Source organism: Leishmania mexicana, chromosome 20, assembly GCF_000234665.1.
Source record: "Leishmania mexicana MHOM/GT/2001/U1103 complete genome, chromosome 20".
NCBI lineage: Eukaryota > Euglenozoa > Kinetoplastea > Trypanosomatida > Trypanosomatidae > Leishmania > Leishmania mexicana.
The window spans coordinates 1860910-1873885 of record NC_018324.1 but is presented as its reverse complement, the minus strand read 5'-3'; the positions used below and the strand labels follow the sequence as shown (position 1 = coordinate 1873885).

Below are 12976 nucleotides of genomic sequence, written 5' to 3'. Positions count from 1 at the left end.
TCTGGTGGCGCAGAGCTTCTCTGTCGTCCTTTCCGCCCCCTCGCCCTCCCTCACATGTTTTTCAGCTCATTTTCTCGTGCTGCAAAGCCCACCAAAGCGAGAGACGATGGCGGCATCCGTCGTTGTTGAGGTGTGGCTGTGCGCGCATCTTTGCGGAGACGCATTGCCTGAGGCTCCGCGGCTTGTACACACAACGCACGCAGGTGCCTCCGCCGCGTTTCCACCGGTCACACTCTGCTGAAACAACAACAGAAAACCTGATGCGGTATCTGCCATTGGTGGTCACTCCCTATTCGGCATAGAGATATAGAGAGCGACTCTGCACTAGATGCACAGCGTTTCGCATACCGTCTGCATGCCATTCGCACGAGGTGCGGATCCATGTGTGCTACGCCTCTCCGCCTCTTTCTCGACTCCATCCAGCAGATACATAAATCCCCGCACGCACGCACACACACACACACACCCATACACACCGTGCCACCACTTGATACGCGCAGCTCAACAAGTACTGTGAGTAAGTATTGTCTCGCTGTAGAGAACTTCAATCTGCCAGGGTAGCGCTTTCTCTCTCTCTTTCAATCTTCTGCGCCCATTCCACAAACCTCTACAAGCCTTCACGTAAGGCATACACACCCTCCCCCCCTCCACACACACAGCAGCAGCAGCAGATACACTTCTTTGGCCATCATGCCGCTCCCACCCGTCGAGTCTGGACCGGCTGCCATGACGCGCCGCAACTTCCTCGTTGAGATGAACCGCCTCCGCGTGTCGCAGTACACGCCGACGAGAAAGCAACTTGAGGAGGAAGATCTGCGCATTGCTACCATTCGCCAAGAGGAGAAGCGTGTGAAGCATGCGGAATGGGCTGAGACGCGCAGGAAGGCTGCTGACAGCTACAACGCCGCAGGTACCAACTCTGGTCGCCCGCTTCCTGGCAGCGTTTTGCGTTCGATGCGTGCCTCGGGCAAAGGCCAGCCAGCGGAGAACACCTACAAACTGGAGAAGGAGGAAGAAGCAGCGAAGAAGCGTGCATACAACCGCCTATACGAGCAGGACGCAAAGCACCAGCTGGCGATTCGCCAAGCGACTTTGAAGCAGATGCACGACGATGAAGCCCACCAGATGGAGGCACTGCGGAAGTTGAACGAGGAGGAGGACCGCAAGGTGGCCGAGGTGCACGCCCAGGCGATGGAGGAGGAGCGCCAGTACATGCAGCGCATGAAGGAGTCAAACAAGCGCGAGCTGGCAGCCAGGAGGGCGGAGCAGCAGGCAAAGGAGGCGCGTGACCGACAGCTGCAGGAACTCGTAAACGAGAACGATCGCCACCGCGCAGAAATGGACGAACGCCGGCAAAAGAACGTCACGCTCATGCTCCGTTTGCAAAATGAGCAGTTCCACAATGAAGTTTTGAAGAACAAGCACGCCTCCGAAGCAAAACACTACGAGGAGGTAGCCGCAATGGAGGAGCGCAACCGTCGTCTTACCAAGGAAGAGCAGGAGGCAGCGCAGCGCAAGAAGGAGCAGTTCCGGCAGGAATTTGAGGACTGCATCGCCCGCGATAAGGAATTCCGCCGTACGCACAATTACGACGAGTCTATGGAGATGACGCGTCAGCGTAACGAGTTGGCGGCTCAGTCCTACCGCCTCGTGCTGGAGGAGGAGCGGCTGCAGAACGCGGAACGCCGCCAGCAGTACCGCAAGGATCTGATGGATCAGATCATGGCGAAGCAGACCTACCGCATGACGCACCTGGACGAAGCTGGCATTTAGACGCGACTCGGTGTGTCAATGGAGAAAAAGGCGGTGTACCACTGCGTCCGTGAGCGTTTTCTGTTTACCCATCGGTGTTTCTATAACGTTGCGCCACCGTAGCCCCCACCTGACGAGATGCCGATTGAGACACACGCCGTGGCCACCGCACCCACACGGCACGGCGGCTCACGAGATGTAGCGTGCGGTGTGGGTGCGGTGCCGCTGCTGGAATGTGACATGTTGCGCCGAATCTCTCAACTCCCCTTCTTCGGCTCGTCGGGTTTTTCTCTGTCCTCATTTCGATTCGTGAGACTGTATGCCACGCCGTTGGCTGACACGCGTGCCGGATGGTACCCTACCCCTGTCTGTGAGCGGAGCCCTCCCTTCTCATCATGCGCTCTCTCCCTCTCTCTGTATCCACTTCTTCCTCACACATACAGGGGCGCTTACTCTCTTCATGTACATCTCTAACGAGGGAGAAGCCCAAGCATGCCAGCGTGTCTCCTCTCTCCCCCTCCGAGCTGACCCTGCGTCTCTGTGTGTGTGTGTGCGTGTGTGCTCGTGTCTACGTGTACCAGCGTTGTTCCTGCACTGATTCGTCCCCGCCATGTGGGCACCGTCTTTTCGCTCCGGTGAAGCCGCCTTTTTATGCATTTCTCTTTCGCCTTCCGCCTCTCCTCGGGTGTGGGCAATGCTTTTTTTTATTTGTTTGTTTCCCCCTGCGTCCTCTTGTTCCGTTGTCGTGAGCGTGTGTGTGCGTCCATGTGAGACTGTATATCTCTTCCCTTCCTCTGTTGCCTTGTACATGTATAGCATCACCTTGCCTTTGGCAGTAAAACCAACCAACAACGACACAAGAATAAAGATACAGTCCGTGGGCAGGAAGAACGTGGTTGCAGCCGCTTCCCCCACTGCATCATTTTAATTTCCTTCCCCGTCTTCGCGTGTTTTTCTGTGTGTGTTTGTGTGTTGTTGCGCGTTGACCAGTGGTGATGCAGGGATGACTCGTGCTGATCCTTCCCCACGGACGCATCGATACCGGCTCGTCCCAGTGGCGCAAAATGCGTTCCTCTCAGCCCCCACGAGGGCCCCGTACAGAACGTGCGTTATCTTCCACAGGCGATGGGCTGCGATTGAAGCCACGAACCACGCCTGGATTAGCGAAAGGGGTTCCAGTGTCAATGGCCACTTTCTCGGTGTCCTTCTTTTGCCTCTCCTACAACCTGTATTCTCATGACGCTGCCCCGCCTTTTGCATGAATAGTCGTTGCTCACGGCCTAGCGAGAGACATATCCCCCCCCCCCCACACACCACCACCACCATCCCCAGACACACGCACACACTTACACGTACACCATCATACGTTCGGCGAGGGAATCTCTGGCGCGCTCCAGGAGTAACGGCACGGCCGTCTTGCACTCGCTACGCTTGGTGGCGTTCTGCACCGCCGCCCACGCACAGTATGTGGTAGTGGTCGCGTCGGCCGCTCAAGTGCTCCTTGGTATTGTCACGCCTTTGTGGCAAGGTGTATCCCGCTTCTTGACTGCTGCGCAGTAGCTTATCGCACAGTCTTACACTGCCCCGCCCCCACCACCCTCCCTTCGCTTCATGCGATACACCTAACGCCACTCTTTTTTTTCCGTTCCAGTCGTTTCTTGTCTCACCCGTCTCAGTTGCCAGCGACGTCTCTCTAATGAACGTCTCTGGCGACGGAGGGGTTCACCGAGGGCGGCGCCCACACCCAGGGGAAAACTGCGCCTCCGTCTTTGCCACGTCGTCTGGTGCACTCCCCGAAACTCAAAATGACAGCCAGTGCTCTGTGGGGAGCACAGAGACATCCAAAGAGGAGGAGAGGCTCATTGTCGAAGATGCACTGCGCCGACTGCCTCAACTCGCCGCGTTCCCGCTACTATCGATGTCTCCTCAGACCTCGAACCACGTAAATGATGCACCGGTCGAAAACTCGTCCTTCTTCTCGCGTCACGGTACCTCGTACACTCTGGCAGCGGACGAGGAGGCGCTGCTGCTGCAGGAGTTGGTGAACATCACCGCCGGTGCCGCACCATTCATCTCCACTGCCGCCCAGGAGGAGCTGGCCACCGGCGACTCAGACAAAAGGCCCGACGAGGCCGATAATCTGTTGGGAAGCAGGGAGACAGGCACACGGGTACCAGCAGCAACAGCCACTGCAAATGGCGATTCCACCTCTAGCCTACCGAAAGTGTCGGCAAGCGAACCGGCCGCCACTTCTCCGGCTGCCTCGTCTGTACATTCTTCCACTCACACTGGCAAAGGTGCCAGTTCGTCAAAGCGAAGGCGCGCCGTCCCTCCACCCACATCTTCCAAGACGGCGGTTCTGAAAGAGGAGCAGGACATCCTCGACGCCATTTTCGCTGCTGTGGACGGTCAGCAGTCCAGCGTAAGTGGTGATCTGCTGGACGAAGCGTCGTCTGCGGCGGCGGCTGAAGCTTCGGCAACGTCCGCGGATAGCGATGAGGAGATCGATGAGGTGAACCTGGTGCTGGAGCAGGCGAAACAGCTGACCTCATCGACCGTACTGTGCGAAACTCAACGTGGTGAGCTGGTACTGCACGTGCACGAGCACATAGCGCTTCGCCGCAAACTGGCGGACCTGCGCAAAGCGGCCGGGGAACCGACGTGCGTGGCCGTTGCAGAGTCATTCGATATAAGTGCCAAGGCGCCGACGCACTCAAGCGCCGCTTCACCGGCGGCTCACACTCCGTCGCAGTCGCTCAGCTGCGCCATGGGCACATCGCTCGGCGTCGTTGTCCTCTTCGATCACCGATGGACCGTGCTTGGTATATGCGGTTCCGTGGAGGCGAGCGTGGTGAACGTCCGTGGCGCCGTCGTCTCCCTGTCACTCTGCACCTCTACCCCTGCTCTTGGTGGACCCGATGAGACATGTGATGGGCGAACGGCGGCCACCGGTCACGCAAGGGGCATGTTTGTTCTTTGGTCGCTGCACACGCTCTCTCCTCTGCGAGTCGTGTCCGATGAGAGCAGGGTGCCGGTGCTGCGCGTGATGCACCTGCATCGCGACCCGACACGCATTCTCGTCTTGGATAGCAGCGGTGCCGTGAGGTTTTTTCAGTTTTGGAAAGTCATGGCGAAGTACATGCTGCGCGCCACCTCAGTCACCTCCGCCTCAGCGGCAGCGCCGATCAGTGACATTGATACGCTGCCGTGTCCTAGCAGCTTCTACATGGCGAATCTGGCAACGATGAAGCAGCACATGCCGTCCAGCAATGGAGAGGAAAGCGATGCCGAGGTCAACGCGCCGTGGCTATGCACACCCCCACCGCTTCCACCGGCAGCGGTCACCGCGGCAGGCATCTCGCGGACGACGTGGCCCACCATCGCTGGTAAACACTTTGTCGCCACGGTGAGCAATGACGCGGTGCTGGTGTGCGTTGTAGAGACAGGATTGCAGGGCACTGTCACAGGTGTGGCGCGCCATAGTCATCCACCCTCGTCGGCGCTCGGCAACGAGCTCGTTCGCTTTGTCGTGATGGAGGTAGGGACGTCGACGCCGCGGCTGCTGCTGTGCGTCTCGTGGAATACCGAGGTAGAGCTGCTGTTAATGAATCTGCGCGTCCCGGAGCTGAGCGAGAGCAGGAAGACGGCAGCGGCAGAGCCGATGCTAGAAGGCCTGGAGCGTCTTGCCCTGCTCCGGGTGTCGGCACCGCTGGTGCAGATGGTTCCGTTGGCGGGATGCAGCGTGCTTCTGTGCGACCAAAACAACCACGCTCAGCTCATGGACGCATCCGTGGCGGTTATGGTGGAGCGGCACCACTTTGTCTCTCTCGAGTACGTCGGGTTTGCAAGCCGTCTGTGTGGCGTCAACTACCACGGGACCGCTGCATCGAACCGCGCCGCGGCTTTGCTGATGGGGAAAGAACACACCTACGGCATCTCGCTGCGTTCTTGGCGAGAGAGGCTGTCCTCACTTCTAGCGCACCGCAAGTACACCCAGGCGCTGGACCTCGCGAAAGGGTTTGTCGAGGAAGTGGCGCTCTCCACCGTCGGCTTCAGCAGCAAAGCCGCGAAATGCCGCCGCGAACTGCATCAGTTCATGGAGCGCATCCTCATCGCATACGTAGAGAGCCGTCTCGCTCTGTTGCCGACTACAGAGGCGACAGGCAAGAGCAGTGGCGGACAGCCAAAGCAGTCGGCAGGAAGCAGTGACCCTATTAGCGGGACCGAGTTCCTTCTCGATGTGCTGCAGCAGATTGCATCCTACTGCAGCGCCGTCGACGGATTAAACTTGCTGTATGGCCCTGTCGCCCTCGCGCTTCAGCAGCGGGGGCTGCTTTCGCACCTGCTGTATGTGCTAGAGCAATGTATGCGGCACGGCATCATCACGTACATGCCCGAGACGCTGATGGAGCGATTTATTTATCTGTTCCTCGATGATGCTGAACTCGCTGCGGTGGAGGTGGCGCTAGGAGTGCGACCGCGAGCACCACACGAGGGAAAGGAAGCGCGGGACGACGTGCTCGACGCGGGTCAGGATGCGGATTCAGCCGCGAAGATAAACGGCAGGGACCGTGTGGAGCTCGCCCTCATGTACCTCGACTCGGGCGCTTCTAGTTTGCTGCGGCTTGCGCAAGAGCATGGTTTGGTGCGCCTAACTGTGGCCGTCTTGTCGCTGCGGCAGCAGCTCTACGTCGATGCCCTGGCGTACGCGTTGGACGAGGAGCAGAAAGCAGACGAGTGCCTTCACGGGAATGGCCGTGGCACAGACGTTTGTGCGCCACGGGTACCGAAGTGTCCAAGTCCCTTCGACTCACCCGACGCCGCCTCGGTGGCTGTGGACTTCGTCGAGTGCACCTTGAAGGGTGTCAGCTTCCTCCCAGGGGCTTCTCTTGCCATCGCTGAACAGCGTCCTGCCAAGAAGGCAATTCTCGAGTATCTTCTGCGGAGAGCCTCCAGCGGCGGCAGGAACGTAGACAGCAGTGCCGTTGGCGGTGGGGAGCACAACCTTCTCCGTTTCTTGCGACGGCAGCCGGAACATGCCATGCGTGTGCTCCTGTTCGCCCTCTCCGACGAAGGTCCGTGTAGTCCGTGGGGCGGCGCTGATGGACTCTCTCGCACCCAGTTTGTGTCTAGCGTGTATTTCATCTTGACTGGAGGCACACGCACCCGGCCGCGCCATGCAGCGGAGAGCGACCTGTTGTCGGCGAGCGGCCAACGGCAGGGTCCGCTGGATCTTTTCCGCATTGACGATGAATCGTTGAACCGCCTCCCGACCCTGCGGACGCTGAGGGCGACAGAGCTGGCGCAGCGCCCCTTCCCGCCGTACATCGCTGTCCACACCTTCCTCGCCGGGGCCGCCATCTTCAATGAGCTTTTCCTCTCCATCGACGCCGAGGAGCTAGCCAGCGACGAACTGGACCGTCCGCCTGTGCGTCTTGACGTGTGGCTGGACCTGGCCATCCAAGACCTGCTCTTCGCGTTTCAGGGCGCCGAGAGAGTCGAGGAGCGGCAAGAATTACAGGAGCACCTGCTCCGCATCCTCGCCCCCGACCTGCTTCCACCATATCGTGTCGCTGTCTTTCAGGCAGACTTCACGCGGCTTCGCATGGCGCGCTGCCTAGCCGCCCTCCTTTGCAAGGAGCAGCGGTATGCAGAGGCGATTGCGTGCTACACGGACCCTAAGCAAAACTGCGTGGATGCGCAGCTACAGCATGACGTGTTCAAGATGCTCCGTGGCGAGATGCAGCACTTGCAAGACGTGAGGACGCAAACAATAAACCGCGCTCAGCAAGAGTCCAGTCGGATCCAAGGCCTTGGAAGCAGCGTGCTGGACAGCGATCGCGGCGCCATGTCGCTTATGGCCGGATCGGCCACGTCTGATGTGGGCGGCGGCTTTGGCGACGACGTCGAGCAACACTTCCGTACGGAATCGTGGCTGATCTCGCCCACCGTAACCGCCACAGCCACGGCTCCTATCGATGCCGCCATCAAGGCCCTCCAGCGAGCGGTGATGAGTCAGGTGGAGTTGCTCGTCCGCATTGACGCGACGGCGCTTGCGCAGTTCATCTTCGATTACTTGCCGTCGAACCAACGCGAGGTGATGAAGCTACTTCGCGGGTCTAGCGCCGCCTTCATGGACTACCTCGATGAGCTGGTGACCCAAGGCGACCAGGCGGTAGCAAACGACATGAACTTGCAGAATACGTACATTGAGCTTCTTTGCGCACATACTCCGAGGCGCGTGTACAGCTATCTGCAGGAAAAGGGCAATCGAGTCACCTACGATGTGCAGCTGGCGCTGCGTGCCGTGCGCAAGCACCGCATCGCCGACGCCGCCGTATACTTGCTGGAAAAGGCGATGATGATTGAAGATGCGATGACGGTGATGCTGCGGGCGATGCGCGAGCTGCTCGCTGCTCTTCGCGAAGAGGTTTTGACCCGCCTTACTGCAGGTGCGGAAGCAGCGACTGAAGCGCACGGCGACCAAGACCTTGACGGGTCTGCACCGCTGTTCGCAAACACACCCGATACCGAAGAAGGTGAAGCGGCGACGCAGCGCGGATGCAAAGGGAGCTCGACGCGTGGAAGGGATGACCCGCCGCTGCCGTTCGAACTCGCCACGTTGGATTCCGCGACTGAGTTATGGCGCCTTGTCGGCATCGGGGAGGAACTGTGCAGCAGGCATCAAGCAGAGTGTGTCGCTCGCGGGGCGTCGACCAGTGGCGCCGCCACCCCTCTTGCAGCTGTGTCTTCGCACATCTTTTCGTCGGCTACGCACGGGGTTCCCGGCGGCTCTCCGCAGCACCCCGAGTACTGGTTCCGACTGCTTGATGTCTTCATGGTGCCGCGCCGGCTCTTGTGCGAGATGATGGCGCAGGATGACCGACTGCACACTCTCGACACACCCCCGGTGCCAGCTCGGCCATTCGCAAGCAGCGACCCCACAGGTATGAACAGCGAGCTGGATGCTGCCGTGCACATCGCCATGGCGTCCTATGCTGGTGCGGCAGCAGCGTCGCTGGCACACCTGCCCTCTGCTGCAGGGCCACCGCAGCACTTGGCGAACTTGTCCACACCCCTCAGCAGAGAGCAGAGACGGTGCGTCGAAGCGCTTGTCGCGGTCTACACCCAGTACACCTCCCGCATTTTGCAATCGATGATGCGCTCCCTCGACATCTCCGTCGTCGTGAACAAGGTGGTGCAAGACAACAAGGACGGGACATTTCGCGCCTTCAAGCCCATTCTTTTGGATATGATGGCCACCCTCAGCTTCGACCTCGAGGCGAGTCGTCTGTGCAAGCTTGCGACAGAGCGTGACTTGATGCTGCTGGGGCGTGAGCTCTATCAGATGCTAAACACGAGCGTGGTGCCACGGTCGGACTGTTGTGCCTTTTGCCACGTTCACGTCAGTAAGCCTCCTCTGCCGAAGCCAGCGGGTGAAGAGGTGGGTGCTGCTGCCGCTGTCGGCCTCGTACCTTCGGGAGTTTCCGTGTACACGTGTGGCCACGCATTCCACACGGTCTGCGCTGCGCAGGCGATGGGGTCGCACCAGGGGTGTGGGGTTTGCATGCAGAGCAGGTGTTCTTCTGGCAAGCCAGGAGGATCCGACGTTTATGGCCATGCCAGTGGTGCATCAGCCGTGTGGCCTTCCACAAGCAGCGGCGCCGCTACCGATCACCCTGAGCACCGGGACCATGCCGACCCTGTGACCACCGTGGTTATGCGGGGAGCGGAGAGGAGCATCGACGTAGCTCAGATGCAGCGCCGCGTGCGCCAGACGAAAATGAAGATGGACCACCCCGAAGACCTCTACTCCGTGCTGAAGTCGCTCATGGCACGGGACACCTCGGCGTCCGACTCTTCGCTCGGCAAAGCTGGACCTGCTGTGACGAGAGACGGGACAGGTAACTGGGCACTGGCGCCGTCTCCATCAGCGCCTGCAGCGGCCGGCCAGATGCACAGACCCGTGACAGGCGGAGTGGCAAACATGCAGGACAAGGTCTTCGACACCCTCACTGATGCGGAGATCCTGGAGCTGTTTGGCGGGGTCTGATGCGCAGAGTCTTTACTTGATTTTTTTTTGGTTGCGGGAACCTCTGCTATGGCGAGCTCGTGCGCTGGAAATGATGGAGGGCCTCATGGTGTCCGCCTTCCCCATTGGTGTGCCGCTGAGTTCACCGCACTTCTCTTGTGCCGTTTTCTCGTCTTGTGCTTCTCGGCATGCGTCCACGGGGGGAGGGAAGGGCGCACAGCACCACCCTTAGCAAAAAAAACAAGGGGGGAGGCACTTTGCGAAGTTGTGGTGCGCGGCTGTGCCACCGCACACGTCGACTCCCGCGCGTACGCGCACCATCTCTAGCTGCGACCCCTCCATGCTGTTCTCGTCTCCTTCACTGTTTCTTTGTCTTCGCCCTCGATCCTTCGACACAGAAAACACACGCACACTGGCGCACAAGCACACTTCTCTATTTCCGATATCTGACGCCGTCGTGCGCACATGAAGCGAGCTGACGGTCGCGAGTCTCCTGGGGCGGTGCGCGCCATTCACGTCGCCACTAACGTGCTGGCCAACTGCCACAGCAGCGCCTGTGTCGAGATTGGAAAGACGCGTGTCTTGTGCGGTGTTCGCCCGCCGCAGCAGCTGGTTCAGGAATACCGCGGCACGCGCGGACGTGTCAGCTGCCAAGTCCACCGCAGCTTGGAGTCCTTGTCGAACCTTGACAACTCTGGCGACCGCGACATGGCCCTTGCGCTCGAGGGAGTGGCAGAGCAAGCGGTGGTGCTGGAGCGCATTCCACAACTGCTGGTGGGGGTCCTAATTGAAGTGGTGCACGACGACGGGGCTGTATGGGATGCCGCTACGACGGCTTTGTGCGTCGCTCTCACGGCAGGTGGCGTGGAGGTCTACGATACCTTTTCGGCGTGCAGTGCCGCGGTGCGGCACGATGGCGCCATAATTGTCGACGTCACTCAAGAGGAGGCGGCGACGGCGTTGGCGAGCGTGGTGTTGTGCAGCGGCCTCTCCCTCGGAGGCGTGTACTACTGCTGCCACAAAGGCGCGTGCGAGGCAACGACGATGAGTCAGCTGGTGCAGGCGGCGACGAAGGGGCTGCAGGTGCGCAAGGTCCCGCTCTTAGAGCAAATCCGGAACCAACTAGTCTAGCTTGGCATGTCTATGTGAGTCTGGTGTGTATGTGTTGGGGGAGGAGGGGGCGGGCGTCGCGCTGCATCCACGGCACTTTACATTCATGCTGCCGAGAGACCTTTTGCTGGGCCACGCGTGGACAACGCTGTGTTAACCACACGAGTAAGAAAAACGGGAAAGAACAAGTAACGCCCTTGCTCCTTCCCATACGCGTTGCGCCGCAGCGACGACCAAAGAAAGAGCAGATAACCTGCGAGGAAGTGTGCACGCGGTGCAGGTCCTCTGCGTGCAGATTCACCGGTGAAGCGTGGTTGCGTCACTCTCTCTCTCCTCTGCCACCCTCGAGCTGGTGGCTCCACGGAATCCTCGGTGTTGCTTGTGACTGAACGGAGAAAGACGACGAATGAGAGGGCGTGCGTCTTTTCCCTGTTTTGGCACCGACTTGCTGCCATGGTGTTGCACCACGTGACGCTCCAGTTTTGGCTTTTCGCCTGGCGTTCTTGTGTCTTTGCTGCTGAATGTTGCTCTCGCTGCCCCTCACTTCTCCTGTTTCTCTCTGTGCCCTCAAGTCTTCTCGCACACCATCGTCTCGGGGCAGGAGGCACACCTGAACCACGCAAGTACAACCAAAACGAACCATGAAGACTTGCGACGGCCTAGATGGCGTCGCCGGCGCACCAAAGATGACGGAGTCACTTATTTTCCAGCAGTGCCGGAGACACCAGGGCTACTCGACACCTGAGCTCAACGAAAAGCTCTACTTGCACCACCTCGGCTTCACCCAGCTCGACAGCCTCGCAGCCTTCACCGGCTGCGTCGTGCTCTACCTCGATCACAACGCCCTAAGCGACCTTGCCGGACTCGCCGCGCTTACCCGCCTCGACTCTCTGTACCTTTCCTGCAACGCGCTCTCCCACCTCGACTCGATGCCTCGCTTGCCGGCCTTGCGCACCTTGGATGTCACCCAGAACCAGATTGTGACACTCAACGGGCTCGACGAGGCGGCGCCGCAGCTACAGACGCTGCTGGCAGGACACAACAGACTGCAGCGCCTCGACGGTGTGCAGGGGCTTTCCGGTCTGCTGTCGCTCGATGTGTCGAGCAACTGCATCAAAGACGAGGAGAGGACGAGTGCCTGCCTGTGCGGCAGCCGCGCCACGCTGCGCACCCTGCTGCTTCATGGGAACGAGCTGTGCCGTCACACAGCGCACTACCGCAAGCGCTGGATTGCAGCGTTTCCAGCGCTGCGGTTTCTCGACGAGTACCCCGTCTTCGACGATGAGCGCGCGCGTGCTGAGGCCTTTGCTGGCGGGGGCACGGCAGCCGAGGCGGAAATCCGCAGCGCGCAGCGCGCTCGTGCACTTGCCGAGGCGCGAGAGCAGTTCGCGTACTATGGCGATATCCGCGAGGCGCAACGCGCTGCCCGGCGCCGCAACGGTGCGGAAACGCGAGCAACCCCATACTTCCTCGCTCACACACCCACCATCGACAGGACGGTTGCGCAGGACGCCGAAGACGAACCCATCTACATCCCAGCAACACGCGGCGCTGCCCTTCACCAGGACCCGCTGCGTGGCTAAGTCGCGTGCGAGAGTTAGTTCATGCTGACCACAACCACGCAGCGTCTACATTTGTTTGTTTGGCATCATGTACAAGAAACCGTGCTTTGAATCGGCGAAAAGAGATGAACCCGGGGGGAAAACCCGGGCATGCCGCGGCTGGGGCGGCCCCCTCCGCCTCTTAGCCCCGCCCCCAACCCTCCCCACCCGCCATCGTTGTCCCCCTTGCGCGCGAGGCCGCGCCACGTTTCGGGGCCGGCCCCCCTCCCCCCCCTCCGGCTGGCGGTGGCCCTGGCCCAGGGCCCACGCGCCTCTGGCCGGGGCTCGGTGCGGGGCTGAGGAGGCCGCGGCGGGGAAACGGGCCGGAGGGGGGGGGGGCGTTTCGTTTCTTTTTTTGGCGCATTGCGCAATATTTCCGTGATCAGGGACTGCCGACATCGATCGATGTACGGGGGTGCTTTTACGCGACGCAACGGGCCCCGTGCAGGAAGCAATCCTTCGCAGAGGCGTCCGAGATAAT

At 60.3% G+C, this 12976-nt stretch overlaps 4 protein-coding genes across 4 annotated transcripts; all 4 read left to right on the top strand.

Moving 5' to 3' along the window:
- Nucleotides 1-690: 690 nt before the first annotated feature.
- LMXM_36_4910 (conserved hypothetical protein) lies at nt 691-1773 on the top strand (the record flags this gene model as incomplete). The annotated part of the gene is made up of 1 exon (XM_003874800.1): nt 691-1773. The coding sequence occupies one exon, from the start codon at nt 691-693 to the stop codon at nt 1771-1773; it is 1083 nt and encodes a 360-aa protein (XP_003874849.1).
- A 1675-nt stretch (nt 1774-3448) lies between these two features.
- Nucleotides 3449-9805, top strand: LMXM_36_4900 (conserved hypothetical protein; the record flags this gene model as incomplete). Its single annotated transcript, XM_003874799.1, has 1 exon — nt 3449-9805. One exon carries the CDS (start codon nt 3449-3451, stop codon nt 9803-9805), a length of 6357 nt encoding a protein of 2118 aa, XP_003874848.1.
- A 444-nt stretch (nt 9806-10249) lies between these two features.
- On the top strand, nt 10250-10915 carry LMXM_36_4895 (putative exosome-associated protein 4; the record flags this gene model as incomplete). Its single annotated transcript, XM_003874798.1, has 1 exon — nt 10250-10915. One exon carries the CDS (start codon nt 10250-10252, stop codon nt 10913-10915), a length of 666 nt encoding a protein of 221 aa, XP_003874847.1.
- Nucleotides 10916-11535: 620 nt separating this feature from the next.
- Nucleotides 11536-12477, top strand: LMXM_36_4890 (conserved hypothetical protein; the record flags this gene model as incomplete). Its single annotated transcript, XM_003874797.1, has 1 exon — nt 11536-12477. One exon carries the CDS (start codon nt 11536-11538, stop codon nt 12475-12477), a length of 942 nt encoding a protein of 313 aa, XP_003874846.1.
- Between the last annotated feature and the right edge of the window lie 499 nt (nt 12478-12976).